Here is a 13,979-nt window from a genome sequence, read left to right on the forward strand (position 1 = left end):
TTTATTTTGATTTGCTGTTTGAGCTACATTGTTTAAATTAGAACAACATAGTTTTCTGCTCATAGTACCCTACTCACAATTATTTTTTTTAACAAAACACATTAAATTCCTACAGACGTGTGTTGCATTCACTCGAAAAATAAATAAAAAAATAAAATAACTCACTGAATGCCAAAAGGAAGAAAAAATATCTGAATTACTAAAGGAATAAAAAGCTGTTTGACAAACTCTTGCAAACTTGTCTTTTTTTCTATTACATGAACAAATCAAGTAGCAAATTGTTGTTGAAGCTAATGTCACTTAAGTAATGCCATTTTAATATTTAAAAACAACTGGCTTTAATAGTAATTTAAACAATCTTGAGCATGATTAGTGTGTTTCGCTTCTTACCGTAACCGGAAATTTTGTGTGCTCCTCTTAACTACTTCCGGGTAGGCAGCGCTCTGCTCTTGGGATTGTAAACAAAACAAAAATGGCGTTGTATTCGATTTTAAACGGTCGTTTCCGATAAATTATACGTATGTGCTTCGGATGATGAAGTTTAATTAATAGTCAATGACGAGTTTTAATTTAAATGTAAGAAAATGGACCCGGGAGGCTCAAAGGTAGGTTTTTCTTTTCATTTCTTCTTCTTCTTTAAATAACGGTTTCTTCACTTTAAATAGCTGTTTCCAAACTGTCCTCGTATTATTGACCTCAATATTAAAGTACAGTGTAACTTGAAGATTGAAGTCTCCGACGTCTTAATGATTAGAGGTAAACATTTTAATAACCCTTTGATGTTTTTATTTGGTCTGTTAATTTTCAGAAACTGAGGATCAGGGAGCTGCCGCCTCTTCCACAGGTCAGTAAATCAAATCCACTTGATGTTGAAATGTGAAGTAAGTAAATAAATAAATATGTTTCGGTCATAATCAAACGCAGAATTACTGTGTGAAGTATTTAGCATGTTAAAGTTCATTACAGTGCATTTATCACATTTCCAAACATAACATCATAAAGAAAACCATTACTTCAACTTACTGCTGCTAAATGTGGTCTACAAGCTAACAATCTTGATCCATTTTATTCAGATCATATTCATTTTATTCACTGATAGACAAACTGAACGCAAAAATGCAGTATATAAAACTTGGCATGCTGGGAGCAATTAATTCAATGTTTGACAACTTTAAATTAAAGCTTTTGAAAATCTGTGAAATGTGTAATTTGCCCAGTAATTTTACAGCCTGGAAAGGTACATGTGTTACAGTTTCATTACAGGCAGTCACATTTTAAAAGTATTTAATAAAACTGAAAATCCTAATAGGATTAAGCATGTCTAATAGCACTTTAAACTTAAGAAAAGTAGAATAAAAAATAATCCTAAACCACATAATTCCGACAGTATGTATGTAATCTAAACATATATGACTCTTAAGATGACTTGGGCATGTGACTTTAGTAACAAAAAGCCACCGTATCCTCCTCAAAAGATGATGTTTCTCGGGCACTAACACCAACACTGCTGCTACTCCAAGTCTTTAAAAAAAGGTCTGAGTTGTCCGACCTCTGGCCTGAATAATCCTCAGTCCTGGCAGATTTAGCCGAGGATTTAGCAGTCAGAGAGTCACGTGTCGCTTTTCCTCAGTCTGACTCCAGTCTTGGGTGAAATGGCCAGAAAAACGACGGTAAGATATTTATTATTTGCAGTTGTCACACAGCTGAAAATCTTTGGATTGTCTGAATAAAAACATGAACTAGCTCAGGTGTTATTTAAGTGTGCGTGACTTAAATAGCCTCTAATGTGTGTGTCCTGTTGTGTAACAGCAGGGTCATTAATGTTTATTTTTTTCCATATTTTTCTTTCTTTGTTCTTGACTTACTATCACAGAAGCAAGAAAAAATAACATTAATGTACTGAATCTGTAGGTGATGGGACCAAACACGTCAACAGGCTTCTTTTAATAGCTGCTGAATATCTGCTGGGTTAGATTGTTCTGCTTGTAAGTGACCAGGAAGTCATCTTAGAAGATTTTGTACAAAAATTCACAGAAATATTTATTTAGAAAAAGGCTTAAGAAAAGTTCAAAATGAGTAAAAATTGCCAGAGATCTTACATATTATAAAATGTAATTAAATGATATACCCGTGTAGATTTTTAATTTTGCTTCAGTCTTTTTCAGCAAAGAATTAAACTCCTTTATTTACAGCTTATTTTCAGTTGCAACAGCTAACTAACTGCTTAAATTATCATCAGATTCACACTTTTTTCCCCAGCAAGTAGCAACAAAACATTATATAAAATAAGAAATTTAAGGCCTTATTGTCTCTGCTAGTGTAATAATGACAGAGCTAATGTGATGTTAAAAATGAGCATTTATAAGACAATAAAACATCTTAAAACCCTGTAAAAAAAATGTGTGTTGCTGCTGCTGGAAAGTTTGAATTTAGGATTCAAGATTCTTTACTGTCATGTATCATGTAGCACCGATGGTGTCAGCTCAACTTTGCACAACAAACATGTAAGGAGACAGTAAGTAAAGTAAAAAAAAGATTAAATATTTACAGTAAAATACATATTTTAAAAGAGTTAAAGTGATGAGAAAGCTTGGGGGTGACGTCAGCTGTTTAGAAACCTGTTGGTTTCTTGGTAGAAACCGTCTGAACCTGCTGGTTCAGGTGTGGATGCTCCTGAACTGTCTGCCAGATGGAAGGAGCATGTAAGAGCTGCATGATATTAGGAAAATATGCGATGACACTGTTGAAAGTTGCAATGATAATATGATTTGTGATGAATACGTTTGGATGCTGCTTTGATATCTTTGATAGAGATGAATGTGGACCCACAGCAAATAGATATAAATAGCTCATTTTAAGATAATAAAAGCACAAGTTATTTAAGTGCTATATAAAGTAGAAACCATTTTTAATGATATATAAAACTTTTCTGTCATTGACTTATGACTTTGTCACACTCTGCATAACTTCTGTTTGACACATGGTGATAGTTTTAGCTAAAACATTATATTAGCATTGTTTTAGCTAACACTAGATGTTAGGAGCTCTTTGTATAGCTATTACTGTAGATGGCACCAGAGATTTGCTGTGTTTCCCCCAAGCGGCAACCTCGGCTGATAAAATGTGAAGCCTATGTGGAAGTGCAAAAAATTGCAGTTCACTCCTCATCCACTAGGGGCTGGCTCCAAAACAGAGCAAATCCCCATAGACTTCCATGTTAAAAGACCAACTTCAAAGCAGAAATAAACATGTTCGAAGCCTGGTACAAAAATCTATTTTAGGATTAATAGGTCAAATTTACCTTCATGACAACTGTGAGGGGGGTCAATTATTTTATAACTCATCCGTTTGGATCTTATTTAATCTTGAAATTAATTTAATCTGGTGCCCCAGTGTTCGGAGTCCATGTAGAGGAAGTGACATCCCAGTCTGCACAGGGTTTTCTGTTATATCCAGGTCCAGGTGAGAGAGGCTAGTGTGGCGTACCAATGCCACTGCATCATCTGTGGATTGTGTTTTGTGTAGCAGGCAGGGATGATGTGATCACGATGGGACAATAGTCCCAACACGTCAGCACATGTTTTGGAAATCTTACCAGGAATGTTGTCCGAGGAGCATTACTAACATTCATCTTTTTAAAGTTTTTTTTTCCACAAACCTGTTCAGGTTATTTCAGTGTGTAATGGAAGAAAATGACTTTTCTTTGTGTGTCCTCAGCGAGGGCAGAGAACTCTTCCCACAATGTCCAGGTAGGAGGTCATTTTATTTTTACCACCACCTGTGACAAAAAGCCAAGCACCTAAACTAAACTTTTCTCCTTTTTTGTTCTTCTTTTTATGATTTTTCTTCACTCCTACAGTCAAGACACAACAGGTCAGTCAGAGTTTGTCTTGAAAGAGCTTTTTTTCCTCTACTTGATTTATTTAGCTAACATTTATGTGTTTATCTTTTTGCACAGAGGACGTTCCAGCACCTAAACGTAAGAAGAAGAGGGTGAAAAAGGAGATAAATGGAGCTGATGATTTGGATGGTAAGAAAACAAACATGGGAAAAAAATGTATTGACTTAAAATCAACTTAGCGGCCATTACTGAGGGTATGAGCCATGATTTCATGTCAAATATTGACACGATGATCAACATCATAACTTTTAAAATCAAACGAGTGATATATGGGTTATAATAATTTTCCTTATTCTGTGTTTTATCCTCAGATCAGGGAATGGAGATGGCAGGCGCTGGCAGCCGAAGAGCGTCTGAGGTCGGAGAGCAGCTGACCTTTGAGACATCAACAGATGCGCTGCCGCAGAGGAGGAAGAAGAAGAAGAAAAGTGCCACTATAGGTGAAATTAGTTTGCATTGCATCCTGAGCAGCCAAAAGGCTCGTTGTTGTTTTTAAGCAAATTTAAATTCAGGCTGTGTCCGGTTTTAAGATCTCGATGATGACCAAGCTGACCTTGTGAACGGAGAAACCGGCGATCATACCACCGATGGAGAAGAGGTGGTCCGAAAGCCCAGAAAGAAAAAGTAAGAAGTGCTAAGAAATATTTCATCACCAGCTGGTTTGTTGTCGGACGTTTTATCTGAAACTGGGAAGCATCTCATATTTCCTGTATTTTTTTTTTCTCTGCTCTCAGGAAGTCAAAAGTAGCTGAATCGCAGCTTCCTGGCGAGTTGGACGTAGAAGAGGACGACATTATCACCGAATCCTCGTCTCCGATCCCGCAGCATTCCCTGTTCTCAGCGCCGCAGGGTCAGAGCCAGCCGGTCGGGAAGGTTTTTGTGGAGAGGAACAGTGAGTAACAGAGGAAGAAGATGGAAATCAGGCTTTTAAATTATTATTTGAACTGTTACGAGAGCACGTGTTCACCCGCAGAGCGATTCCAGGCTTCGGAGCGTTCAGACTGGAGGAAGACCAGCGACCAGATGGACAACATGACAGACTTCCAGCACATGCAGCCTCTGTGGACCACCAGAGACGTCGCCATCAGAGTGCACGAGGGCTTCAGGTGAAAAAAAGTCTCTTTTATAATTAAATAACAATCCTGTATGTTATCCTTCATGTTCCTCCTGTGTCTGATTCAGGGTTTTCGGTTTGTATTGTCATGGCTTCCTGGCCGGCTACGCTGTGTGGAACGTGGTGGTGGTGTACATGCTCGCCGGGCAGCACCTCACCGCTCTGTCCAACCTACTGCAGCAGTACCACAGCCTGGCATACCCCTCCCAGTCTCTGCTCTACATGCTGCTGGCCATCAGCACTGTAGCCGCCTTCGACAGGTACAATTTAACCTTTAATGAGGCAGCAAACGGTAAATAAAATCAACGGGAAAACCTTCAAATTTAAGGTATAATTAACAGAAATCAACAAGCTTTCTAATCAGCAGGGTATATTCATTCTAATATTTCTCTAAGATAAGACATAAAACAAGGTATGATCATAATCTAAAGAATCTGGAGAATAACTGGGTTATGCCAATCAGATCATTGGTTAAATTCCCAGCTTCCCCAGTGCATGTGCCAAAGTTTCCTTGGGCAAGACTCACAGCCCTACTTGTTGTTTTTAGTGTATGTGAAAAGATTTATGTGGTTTCTTTTGTAAAAACACTGAGCAGTTAAAATTAAAAACCAGTTTATCCACTGATAATCTTTGTATGCACGGGACGCAGGTGAAAATCAATATTAGATGCCCTCAGGCAGCAGTTCATTAAAAACAAAGCCGATTCTTTCAGGGAAATAACTGCATGGGTTCAGAAACCCTCCCAGGAATCTATGAAATCCAGGTTAAAGCTCTATCGTGCTAAAAAGAAGCCATATGTGAACAGGATCCAGAAACGACGTCTTCTCTGGACCAAAGCTCATTTAAAATGGTCTGAGGCAAAGTGGAAAACGGTTCTGGGGTCATATGGATGAAAATCTAGAATTATATTTGGAAAGCATGGACACCATGTTCTGCAGACTAAAGAGGATCATCCTTCAGCAAGCTTAGAGATGAAAACTCCCAGTGATGCTCCTTTGAGAAAGACTGGAGGACTAATGACAGTGAGCCAGAAATAGAAATATATTGCAACAGAAATGAAGCATAACAATTGTTTTATTTATTTAAGGGAAAGGGGGTTTTCAGGTCTGGCAGCTGGAAAAATTGCCTTTAGGTTTTGTTTCACAATAAAGAATAAATATAATTTCATACAGACTCAGCTACAGCCATATTGATGATAGAAAAGATGGAGTTTGCTCTTTATTTGGTTTTCCTGTTGTTTTGTTAGAGTGAATCTGGCCAAAGGCTCTATGGCTCTGCGGGAGTTCATTACGCTGGATCCAGTGGCTCTTGCATCGTTTTGTGAGTCCACACTGTTCATACACTGATTATTAAAGACTGTTGCATCTGTTTGGCTTAATCTGACATTCTTTGCAGTGTATTTCTCAGCTTTAGTCCTTTCTCTGAGTCAGCAGATGACCAGTGATCGAATCAACCTCTACCCGTCCTTCAACACAACTTTATGGTGAGTTCAGTGCAGTCATACGTCGTCGTGTCATCTTAAAACCTGAATTTGATTCCTAAACCTAATATTTTTTTCTCCTTTAGGCCTCCAGGGTCTGAGCACCAGATTCTCCACCCGTGGGTGACCATCAATCTTGTGGTGGCTCTGCTGGTGGGCCTGGCGTGGTTTTTTATCGCCAGCAGACCTGAGACAGACTACACTGAAAGTATGAGAGAAGAATCAGTGCTGCTGACTTCACTTAATACTCCAAATCCACCTTAAAATGCCAAGTTTTGTTATCTTTTCTTCCCCCTTAGGCTATCTGATGGCTATGGAAATCGAGCCTCCGAAGCCTGAGGAAAAATCAGAAATAACAGCTTGAGAAAAAGAAGTTGCTGAACGTCTGCTTTGAGGATTTCTTTGCAGCTTTGTTGATGTCTTGCACATATGTGGCTGTGAATGTGTCATAGATTATTTTTGTATTTTCTAAATGTCTCTAAAAATCTCTTTTTTTTTTTTTAAATAAAGGGGTTTAACTAAAATAGTAAGTTTTTTTTGCATTTAATGAAATGAGATGTTTATGTATAGAATCAATTAGAACATTTACTTTTTAATACTTTTTAAAGCTTACAACGGATTATTGGTGGAAAATGTCCCTACTTGATAGCCATGTTGTAAAAATACTGAGTTATAGATTATACTAAATATTAAATACTCAACCCTGCTTTTAAACTATTAGTAAGTGCAAGGATATTTGCAACCTAAATACAAATTAAAAACAGGATAACAAAACCAAAGAAATATACAAACATTGTCCGTATGTATTTCTTTATTCTTTTATAAAAGCTGTGTTACACTGAGAAGAGTTGGCAAGTTTTTTATGGATGTAACCCACATACTCAACTCACAAAGCCACAAAGGCATTTTTCTAACAAACATAGCACCATTTAAAAGGGAAATAAACAGTCTTTCCAACAATGTAAGATTATTATAACCAAAAAGCATTGTTACAACAAAGAAATAATCCACCAAACACAAATCTCCTTATTTTTGTGCTAAGTTTGTAAATTTAGGTGACCTGCACATAATACAAATTAGTATTAACTGGGCGCAAGCAGCTGCAGGATAAGTGAAATAAATGAAAATTGTTGGGTCACATTACAAATAAGAAACCACTTGATATAAAATAAAATAATTTTGGATGTATTTTGATGAGAAAAAATATTTTAATTAACCTCCAAAGCAGTTGAAGTGTTAGTCACGAGAGCTTGCATCCATCAACAACATTCAAATGATGTAATTTGATTGCAAAATAAGTTTTAAGTGGCAGATGTAAAGACTACAAACAGCTATTTAAACGCAAAGGACTGAACCATAAAAAAAAATATTTTAATGACAAAATAAAAGCTGAAGCTCACACATCGATGATTTCTGAGTTCTGTTAGTTTTGTCTGGGTTCGATTGCCCAGGCTGCGCAGCCCAGGCTGGGTAGTCGAACCCAGATAATGTCGACGTGGTAGCAGAACTGTAATAAAATTTGATGGGAATTTTCAGTTTTGCGTGAGGAGTTGTTAGCAGCGCAGTCATGCTAGACTTTGCCATATTCGCTGTCACGTTTGTCATAATTTTAGTTGGTGCTGTTCTCTATTTGTACCCGGTAGGTTTAAAGTTAATTAGCTACATTAGCAAGCTGTAATGTCGTGGTACTATCATGCCCATTTCCATGTGAAAAACTCACGATTTAATGTTTCCTCTCTCATACCTACTCTGGAACACCCTATATTAGCATTATTTTCAAATGTACACTATATTTAGGAGCTTATTTCATCTTCGGCATTAACTTTAATCAGCTGTCAGTAACCCAAACTGATAAACACAACTTTAAAAAGTTACCGTAAATTTTAACATTGTGAAAATGCAAAGATGAATTCCAAACGAGCTGCTTACAGGCATTTAATATATAGTCTGATTTTTAGTTAAAGTTACATTTAATTGTGTCATTAGGTTAATGCAAGCTCCTTAAAGAAAAGGTAGTAACTAAATTATAACATTTCCTGTGGCATAGTCAGCTTTCCATAGCTGTATTTGTTATAAAAAATAACTTTTTACTCTTGTTTTAGTCATCCAGAAGGGCCTCTGGCATCCCGGGTCTCTACCCCACAGATGAAAAGTAAGTTGTCATATTTTACTTTGTTGTAGCAGTTTGTTTTAACTTTCATGTATTAACGAGGTCTGAAAAATTTTATACAGACTCCCAAAGAGTGCAATGATAATTTAAACAAGCAGAAAGTCTAATACTCTAATATTCACATTAAAATGCCAGAACACATGTTCAGAAACGTGTGTATCATCAGATGTTGTATTTTGCTACATCCTCAGAGATGGAAACCTGCAGGATATCATCAACAGAGGCAGTCTGCATGAGTTCCTGGTCAGTTTGCATCAGGAGTTTGGCTCTGTGGCTTCGTTCTGGTTTGGTGGTCGGCCGGTGGTCAGCCTGGGCTCTGTAAATCAGTTACGGCAGCACATTAACCCAAACCACACCAGTAAGGGCACCAGCCATGATGTGGTAATTGTTATAGGAAGAGTCTTGTTTATGTTATCTAAAACAAGCAACCTTCCTGCATCTTTCCTTGGCTTACAGCTGACTCTTTTGAGACGATGCTGAAGTCGCTGCTAGGCTACCAGTCTGGGATGGGAGGCGGGTCCAACGAGTCTGTGATAAGGAAGAAGCTGTATGAGACTGCCATCAACAACACCCTGAAGAACAACTTCCCTCTCATACTCAAGGTTTTCACCACTGCTGAAAACATGTATTCACTATTGCTAAATGTTAGTCATCCCATGTTGCAAGTTGACTAAGATTTTGTTCTCCAGGTAGCAGATGAGCTGGTGGGAAAATGGAAGTCATTCCCAGAGGCTCAACATATCCCACTATGTGCCCACCTGCTCGGTCTGGCCCTGAAGACCGTAACCCAGCTGGCTCTGGGTGAGCGCTTCAAAGACGACGCAGAGGTCATTTCCTTCCGCAAAAACCACGACGCGGTGAGACTTTGCTCTGGGTTCTTTTTGCCAGCACATTTACTCATCGAAACGTGTTCCTCTGCATGTTGTAGTTTCCTGATAAGCCATGTCTCTGATGCCTCCAGATCTGGTCAGAAATCGGGAAAGGCTACATGGACGGCTCCCTGGAGAAGAGCTCCAGTAGAAAAGGACATTATGAGAATGGTAAGTGAAAACATTAGTGTTTTGTGAGCTTTTTTTTGTCCTTGTGTTTATTTATCCTTCTCACACCTGGTGTGTTGACATGCTGGCTGCTTTTGTGGAGAAACAGAGTGGAAAGTTGGCAGATCCTCAGCTGTTTTCTTGCGTTAAGCCTCTTGAGAAACAGGAGACAGCACATGCAAGCGATCTTTGTTTTGAGGGATTGACAGATTTTTTTTGTTGTGGGTGAAGGATTGAAAAGCTGAGTGAGGACTTTAAATGCATTTGTTTAACCTGCAATCCCAGCATGTTATTCAGACATATGTCCCTGCAAGAAATGTAAAAAAAATTGCAGAGAGGAAGAAAAAAAGAAAACCAAATACTAAAAGAAGCTTCTCAGAAAACCAATGTGCTTTATATGCAGAAGTCTAAGGTAAAACAGTTAGTATCTGAAGTCTTCTTATCTTTACTCATGCATGTTGAACCAAACATAGATGAGGCATTTCTGCCTCTCTGATAGCTTTGCAGCATTGCAAATGCTGCATATGACCACACTAAGTGTAACACAAGAGGTAATAGTCTAAATATTCTTGCTATTTATTACTATTTGGGTATTTTATTATTATTATTTTTTATTACATGGTCTGGCTGCTGTGTTGTGCCGAACAAATTTGCTTTGCCAAGGGGAGTTTTATGGGTATAAGGCTCCTCTTGATAATCTCACTTTTTATTTCATTATTTATTAAATATATTTTATCTTATTTATTTGGAATTATGGAATTTATGTAATCTTGCTGGACCTGACTTGAGGGGACAGAATTTAAAAGGAAAGTAGAAAAAAAGCTAAAGGAGACAAAGATTAGAAATGGGATTTATGGCTCTTTGAGGGGAGCCGGATCTTGAGGAGCCATTCCTTTCAAAGAGCCATTCAAAAGACTGGCTTGTTCTCACAATATCTTACAAAATTTGTATAGAAAAAGAATGGCTCACAAATGAACGGCTCACAGATGTGAATCGGTTCCCATCGTTCATTTAAAAGAGTCGTTCAAAAGAATTGATTCGTTCATGAACGTCACATCTCTAACAAAGATACAATAGATTGAAGCAATAACCCTTCAATCCAACCTAACACCAGACAACCAGCTGCTACACCTGTACAGAAACACAACAAGAGACTTTCCTACAGCTTTTACAGGTAAACTAAGCTGACAATCATCAGGAGTTTGTAAAATAAAAAATAATAATAACCAAGACAGCAACAACAAGATATATCACGACAACAAAACTACCAAAAACACAACCATAAAAACAACAACAACAAAAAAACCCCCACAAATGTAACTCTCAGTGTATAAACCATAGGTATAAACCCACTGCACAACTCAGTGACTGTCAACATGCAAAAACTGAGGAAATTGTTCATTTTCTGAGGTGGCAAAAACTAATACAAAGCCTTTTCTGGCCTGGTTATTTCATATTTTGGGGCAGGGCTTCGTACTGGACAGTGTCTGTGTCCTAAAATTTCTTCCGTTTGTTGTATAGATTTTCATACGTCCGTTTCCTACCACTACCTATTCAACTTTGTTGAATTTTTCACATCAGTAGAGAAATGGGAATGACAACTTTCTGCTTCCTGCTTTTCCACATTAACCCCACCCACTTTAAATTGTTGACCAATCACACAATAGTTGTCGAACGCCACATGAGGAAAAAGTCCTGCATGGCGAAAAGGCCTTGAGAGCTCCCAAACAGGGCTGAGAGAAAAAAATATTTCACTCTTTTCTTGCAGCATTGGGAGGAAAAAACAAATTTTTCCATTCTTGAGTATGTCCTGGTTTTAAGGCTGCACTCAAGATGTTATATGAAAGTGACTGGTAGTTCAGGTGGGATAAACATGGAGTCTATTTCTTTTTATTGAACCTGGGCTTAGAAGTCACCATACCAATGTACCAATAAAAATTAAAATATGACCAAGTATTTACGTAGCAGCATAACAGTCAGAAATAACAATATTGCACAACCGATACAGTTTAGTATTATCGCACAAGGTGTTGATTTAGAGTCTGCAGAAACTACGATTATCACTAAAAAGGCAAAAGCTGAGTCCTGCCATGAGTCAAAGTGTCTCCCTATAGAACCACTTGGACACCATGTAAAGTTTTGAGCCTTAAATCTGTTTAATGAAACATTTCCTCCAGATATAGACCCCCATGTGCTGATGTTCTGATTTATAAAAAGCACCAGAAACTATTTAAGTTACTAACTTTGCTGCGAGGAAGAATATCCTGGATCTCCGTCTAGCTAAAAAATTTTGGCACAGGCTTGTGATAGACTAGATTCATGATTTGATGCTAATGCTGAAACATGTTGGTCAGTGCAAGGTTTCCACTGACTGCTATAGGTCATTTCTTTTGGAAATTATTTATATCTAAGCTTTTTTTTTTTCTTGTTTATATGTTTGTTTCATATTTTTGTTTTAGTAAGAGCAGAAAATAAACAAAACAAAAAAAATATATAAAATCTTTCTTTCTCTTTAATCAGCCTTGTCGGAGATGGAGTCTTTGCTGCGGTCGGTGGCGAAGGAGAGAAAAGCCCAGAGGAAGCAGGGGGTGTTTGTAGACGCTCTTCATCAGTCCAGCCTCACAGATCAACAGGTGGACTCACAAGTTCTGCTCTGAAACCTTAAAAACGGTTACAAATTGTCCTGATATGAATGTTATTGTTTGTTTCAGATCATGGAGGACTGCATGGTTTTCACTTTGGCTGGATGTGTCATCACTGCAAACTGTAAGTGAGCTGCTTTCAAACAGTTCACTGGTTTTAGTTCTGGTGTTAAATTATTTCTGTTTTAGAAGTTTTTTTATTCTTTTGAACTCCTAAACATGAGATGCTAAATGTGTGTTGGCAGTGTGTATTTGGGCACTTCACTTCCTCTCTACCTCAGAGGAAGTCCAGGACAAGTTGTACCAGGAGCTGGAGGAGGTTTTGGGCTCTGATCCAGTTACCCTGGATAAGATTCCTCAGCTCAGGTAAGACCCGACTTCACGTCAGATCCAGCAAATGTGAAATCTCAAACCAATAAAAACCTGGCGATTGTTGCAGTTTGAAGGAGCAGAAAACACAATGCTCCTCTAAATTCTGGTTGGTATGTTCAGTGGTTTTGATTGTATTTTTGTCCATGATAAGATACTGCCAGCAGGTCCTAAACGAGACGGTGAGGACCGCCAAGCTGACCCCTGTCGCTGCTCGGCTTCAGGAAGTGGAGGGAAAAGTCGATGAACATGTCATTCCCAAAGAGGTACCCAGTTCTGGATTTTTGCATTTCTTTGTGGATTAAAGTGTTTAAAGTGGCTATAAATGGCTTAAAACTGAGGAAAAACCTGCAGTGATGTTGCATATTTTCATGTTTCAGACTTTGGTGATCTACGCCTTGGGAGTGGTTCTGCAAGACGCTGAGACCTGGAGCGTCCCATACAGGTTTACCCGCCACATATTTCACCATTGAAATGATCTACTTTCAGAATGACTGCACATCTCTGAACCCCATGAGAAAAATTGATAAGGAAATTGGCTTCACTGGCTTTTCATCTATTAGGTTTGATCCAGATCGATTTAAGGAGGAACCTGCCAGGAAGAGCTTCTGCCTGCTCGGCTTCTCAGGGAATCAGACATGTCCGGAGCTCAGGTAAAATCTGTTTGTTTTAGTAAAGAAAACAAACTTTAAATGATTGTTAACGGACCTGTTGGATCACTTTTGGTTTGGTTTCTGTCAGGTTTGCCTACACTGCAGCTACGGTCCTGCTCAGCACGTTGGTGCGTCGACTGAAGCTTCACCAGCTGACGGGACAAGTGGCGGAGGTCCGATCTGAACTGGTGTCCACACCAAAAGAGGAAACCTGGATTACTGTCAGCAGCAGAAGCTGAAACTATTTTGTAAAACCCTGCAGATGGAGAGGAGATATCAGACGCCCGTATGCAGAAAAGCAATTAATTTAACATCAGTATTGAGAACTGGCAGCACAGTAATAAAACACTGGTCTGTGTGCAGGTCAGATTTGGACTTGTAGACTCCCATCTGTGCTGTCATTTCCATAACGACTGCTTGAGTCAGTTCCTGCTTGTTGTGGCTTGTTTAAAAGAGCCACACAGCATCATGTCATTTCATTCATTTTTTTTAAAAAGACGTCTTGTTTATTAAATAGAAAAAACGAGTTTGTGTAATTTTTTTTCTTTATTTTTGCTTCTTTTGCTAATTTACCTTAACAAGGTGTCTGTATTTTCTTAAAAATGCCTTATAG

The 13,979-nt window shown here is 38.3% G+C and overlaps 2 protein-coding genes across 3 annotated transcripts; both read left to right on the forward strand.

Annotated features, from left to right (window-relative positions):
• The first annotated feature begins 442 nt into the window (after positions 1 to 442).
• On the forward strand, positions 443 to 7,019 carry LOC121635889 (transmembrane protein 237B-like). Of its 2 annotated transcripts, XM_041979283.1 has the most exons (14): positions 443 to 605; positions 809 to 844; positions 3,718 to 3,749; positions 3,860 to 3,873; positions 3,959 to 4,030; positions 4,213 to 4,341; positions 4,432 to 4,525; positions 4,636 to 4,793; positions 4,875 to 5,007; positions 5,084 to 5,275; positions 6,262 to 6,335; positions 6,411 to 6,498; positions 6,582 to 6,703; positions 6,795 to 7,019. In XM_041979283.1, the coding sequence occupies exons 1-14, from the start codon at positions 585 to 587 to the stop codon at positions 6,857 to 6,859; spliced, it is 1,230 nt and encodes a 409-aa protein (XP_041835217.1). In that variant the 5' UTR covers positions 443 to 584; the 3' UTR covers positions 6,860 to 7,019. The 2 variants fall into 2 exon arrangements, with proteins under 2 accessions (XP_041835217.1, XP_041835218.1); XM_041979284.1 differs by lacking the exons at positions 443 to 605; positions 809 to 844; positions 3,718 to 3,749; positions 3,860 to 3,873 and having other exon boundaries at positions 3,937 to 4,030.
• A 938-nt stretch (positions 7,020 to 7,957) lies between these two features.
• LOC121635888 (cytochrome P450 20A1) lies at positions 7,958 to 13,892 on the forward strand. The gene is made up of 13 exons (XM_041979281.1): positions 7,958 to 8,134; positions 8,598 to 8,647; positions 8,857 to 9,023; positions 9,122 to 9,267; positions 9,355 to 9,522; positions 9,627 to 9,705; positions 12,223 to 12,335; positions 12,414 to 12,468; positions 12,590 to 12,710; positions 12,868 to 12,979; positions 13,094 to 13,158; positions 13,277 to 13,366; positions 13,455 to 13,892. The coding sequence occupies exons 1-13, from the start codon at positions 8,063 to 8,065 to the stop codon at positions 13,603 to 13,605; spliced, it is 1,389 nt and encodes a 462-aa protein (XP_041835215.1). The 5' UTR covers positions 7,958 to 8,062; the 3' UTR covers positions 13,606 to 13,892.
• The last annotated feature ends 87 nt before the right edge of the window (positions 13,893 to 13,979 follow it).

This window comes from Melanotaenia boesemani, chromosome 24 (genome assembly GCF_017639745.1).
Source record: "Melanotaenia boesemani isolate fMelBoe1 chromosome 24, fMelBoe1.pri, whole genome shotgun sequence".
In the NCBI taxonomy this organism is placed as follows: Eukaryota; Metazoa; Chordata; class Actinopteri; order Atheriniformes; family Melanotaeniidae; genus Melanotaenia; species Melanotaenia boesemani.

Coding starts and splice junctions, on each gene's coding strand:
- LOC121635888 (XM_041979281.1), top strand. CDS start 8,063: ATGCTAGACTTTGCCATATTCGCTGTCACGTTTGTCATAATTTTAGTT. Junction 9,268..9,354: donor ACTTCCCTCTCATACTCAAG/GTTTTCACCACT, acceptor TTTGTTCTCCAG/GTAGCAGATGAGCTGGTGGG. Junction 13,159..13,276: donor ACCTGGAGCGTCCCATACAG/GTTTACCCGCCA, acceptor TTCATCTATTAG/GTTTGATCCAGATCGATTTA.
- LOC121635889 (XM_041979283.1), top strand. CDS start 585: ATGGACCCGGGAGGCTCAAAG. Junction 606..808: donor TGGACCCGGGAGGCTCAAAG/GTAGGTTTTTCT, acceptor GTTAATTTTCAG/AAACTGAGGATCAGGGAGCT. Junction 4,031..4,212: donor TGGAGCTGATGATTTGGATG/GTAAGAAAACAA, acceptor TTTTATCCTCAG/ATCAGGGAATGGAGATGGCA.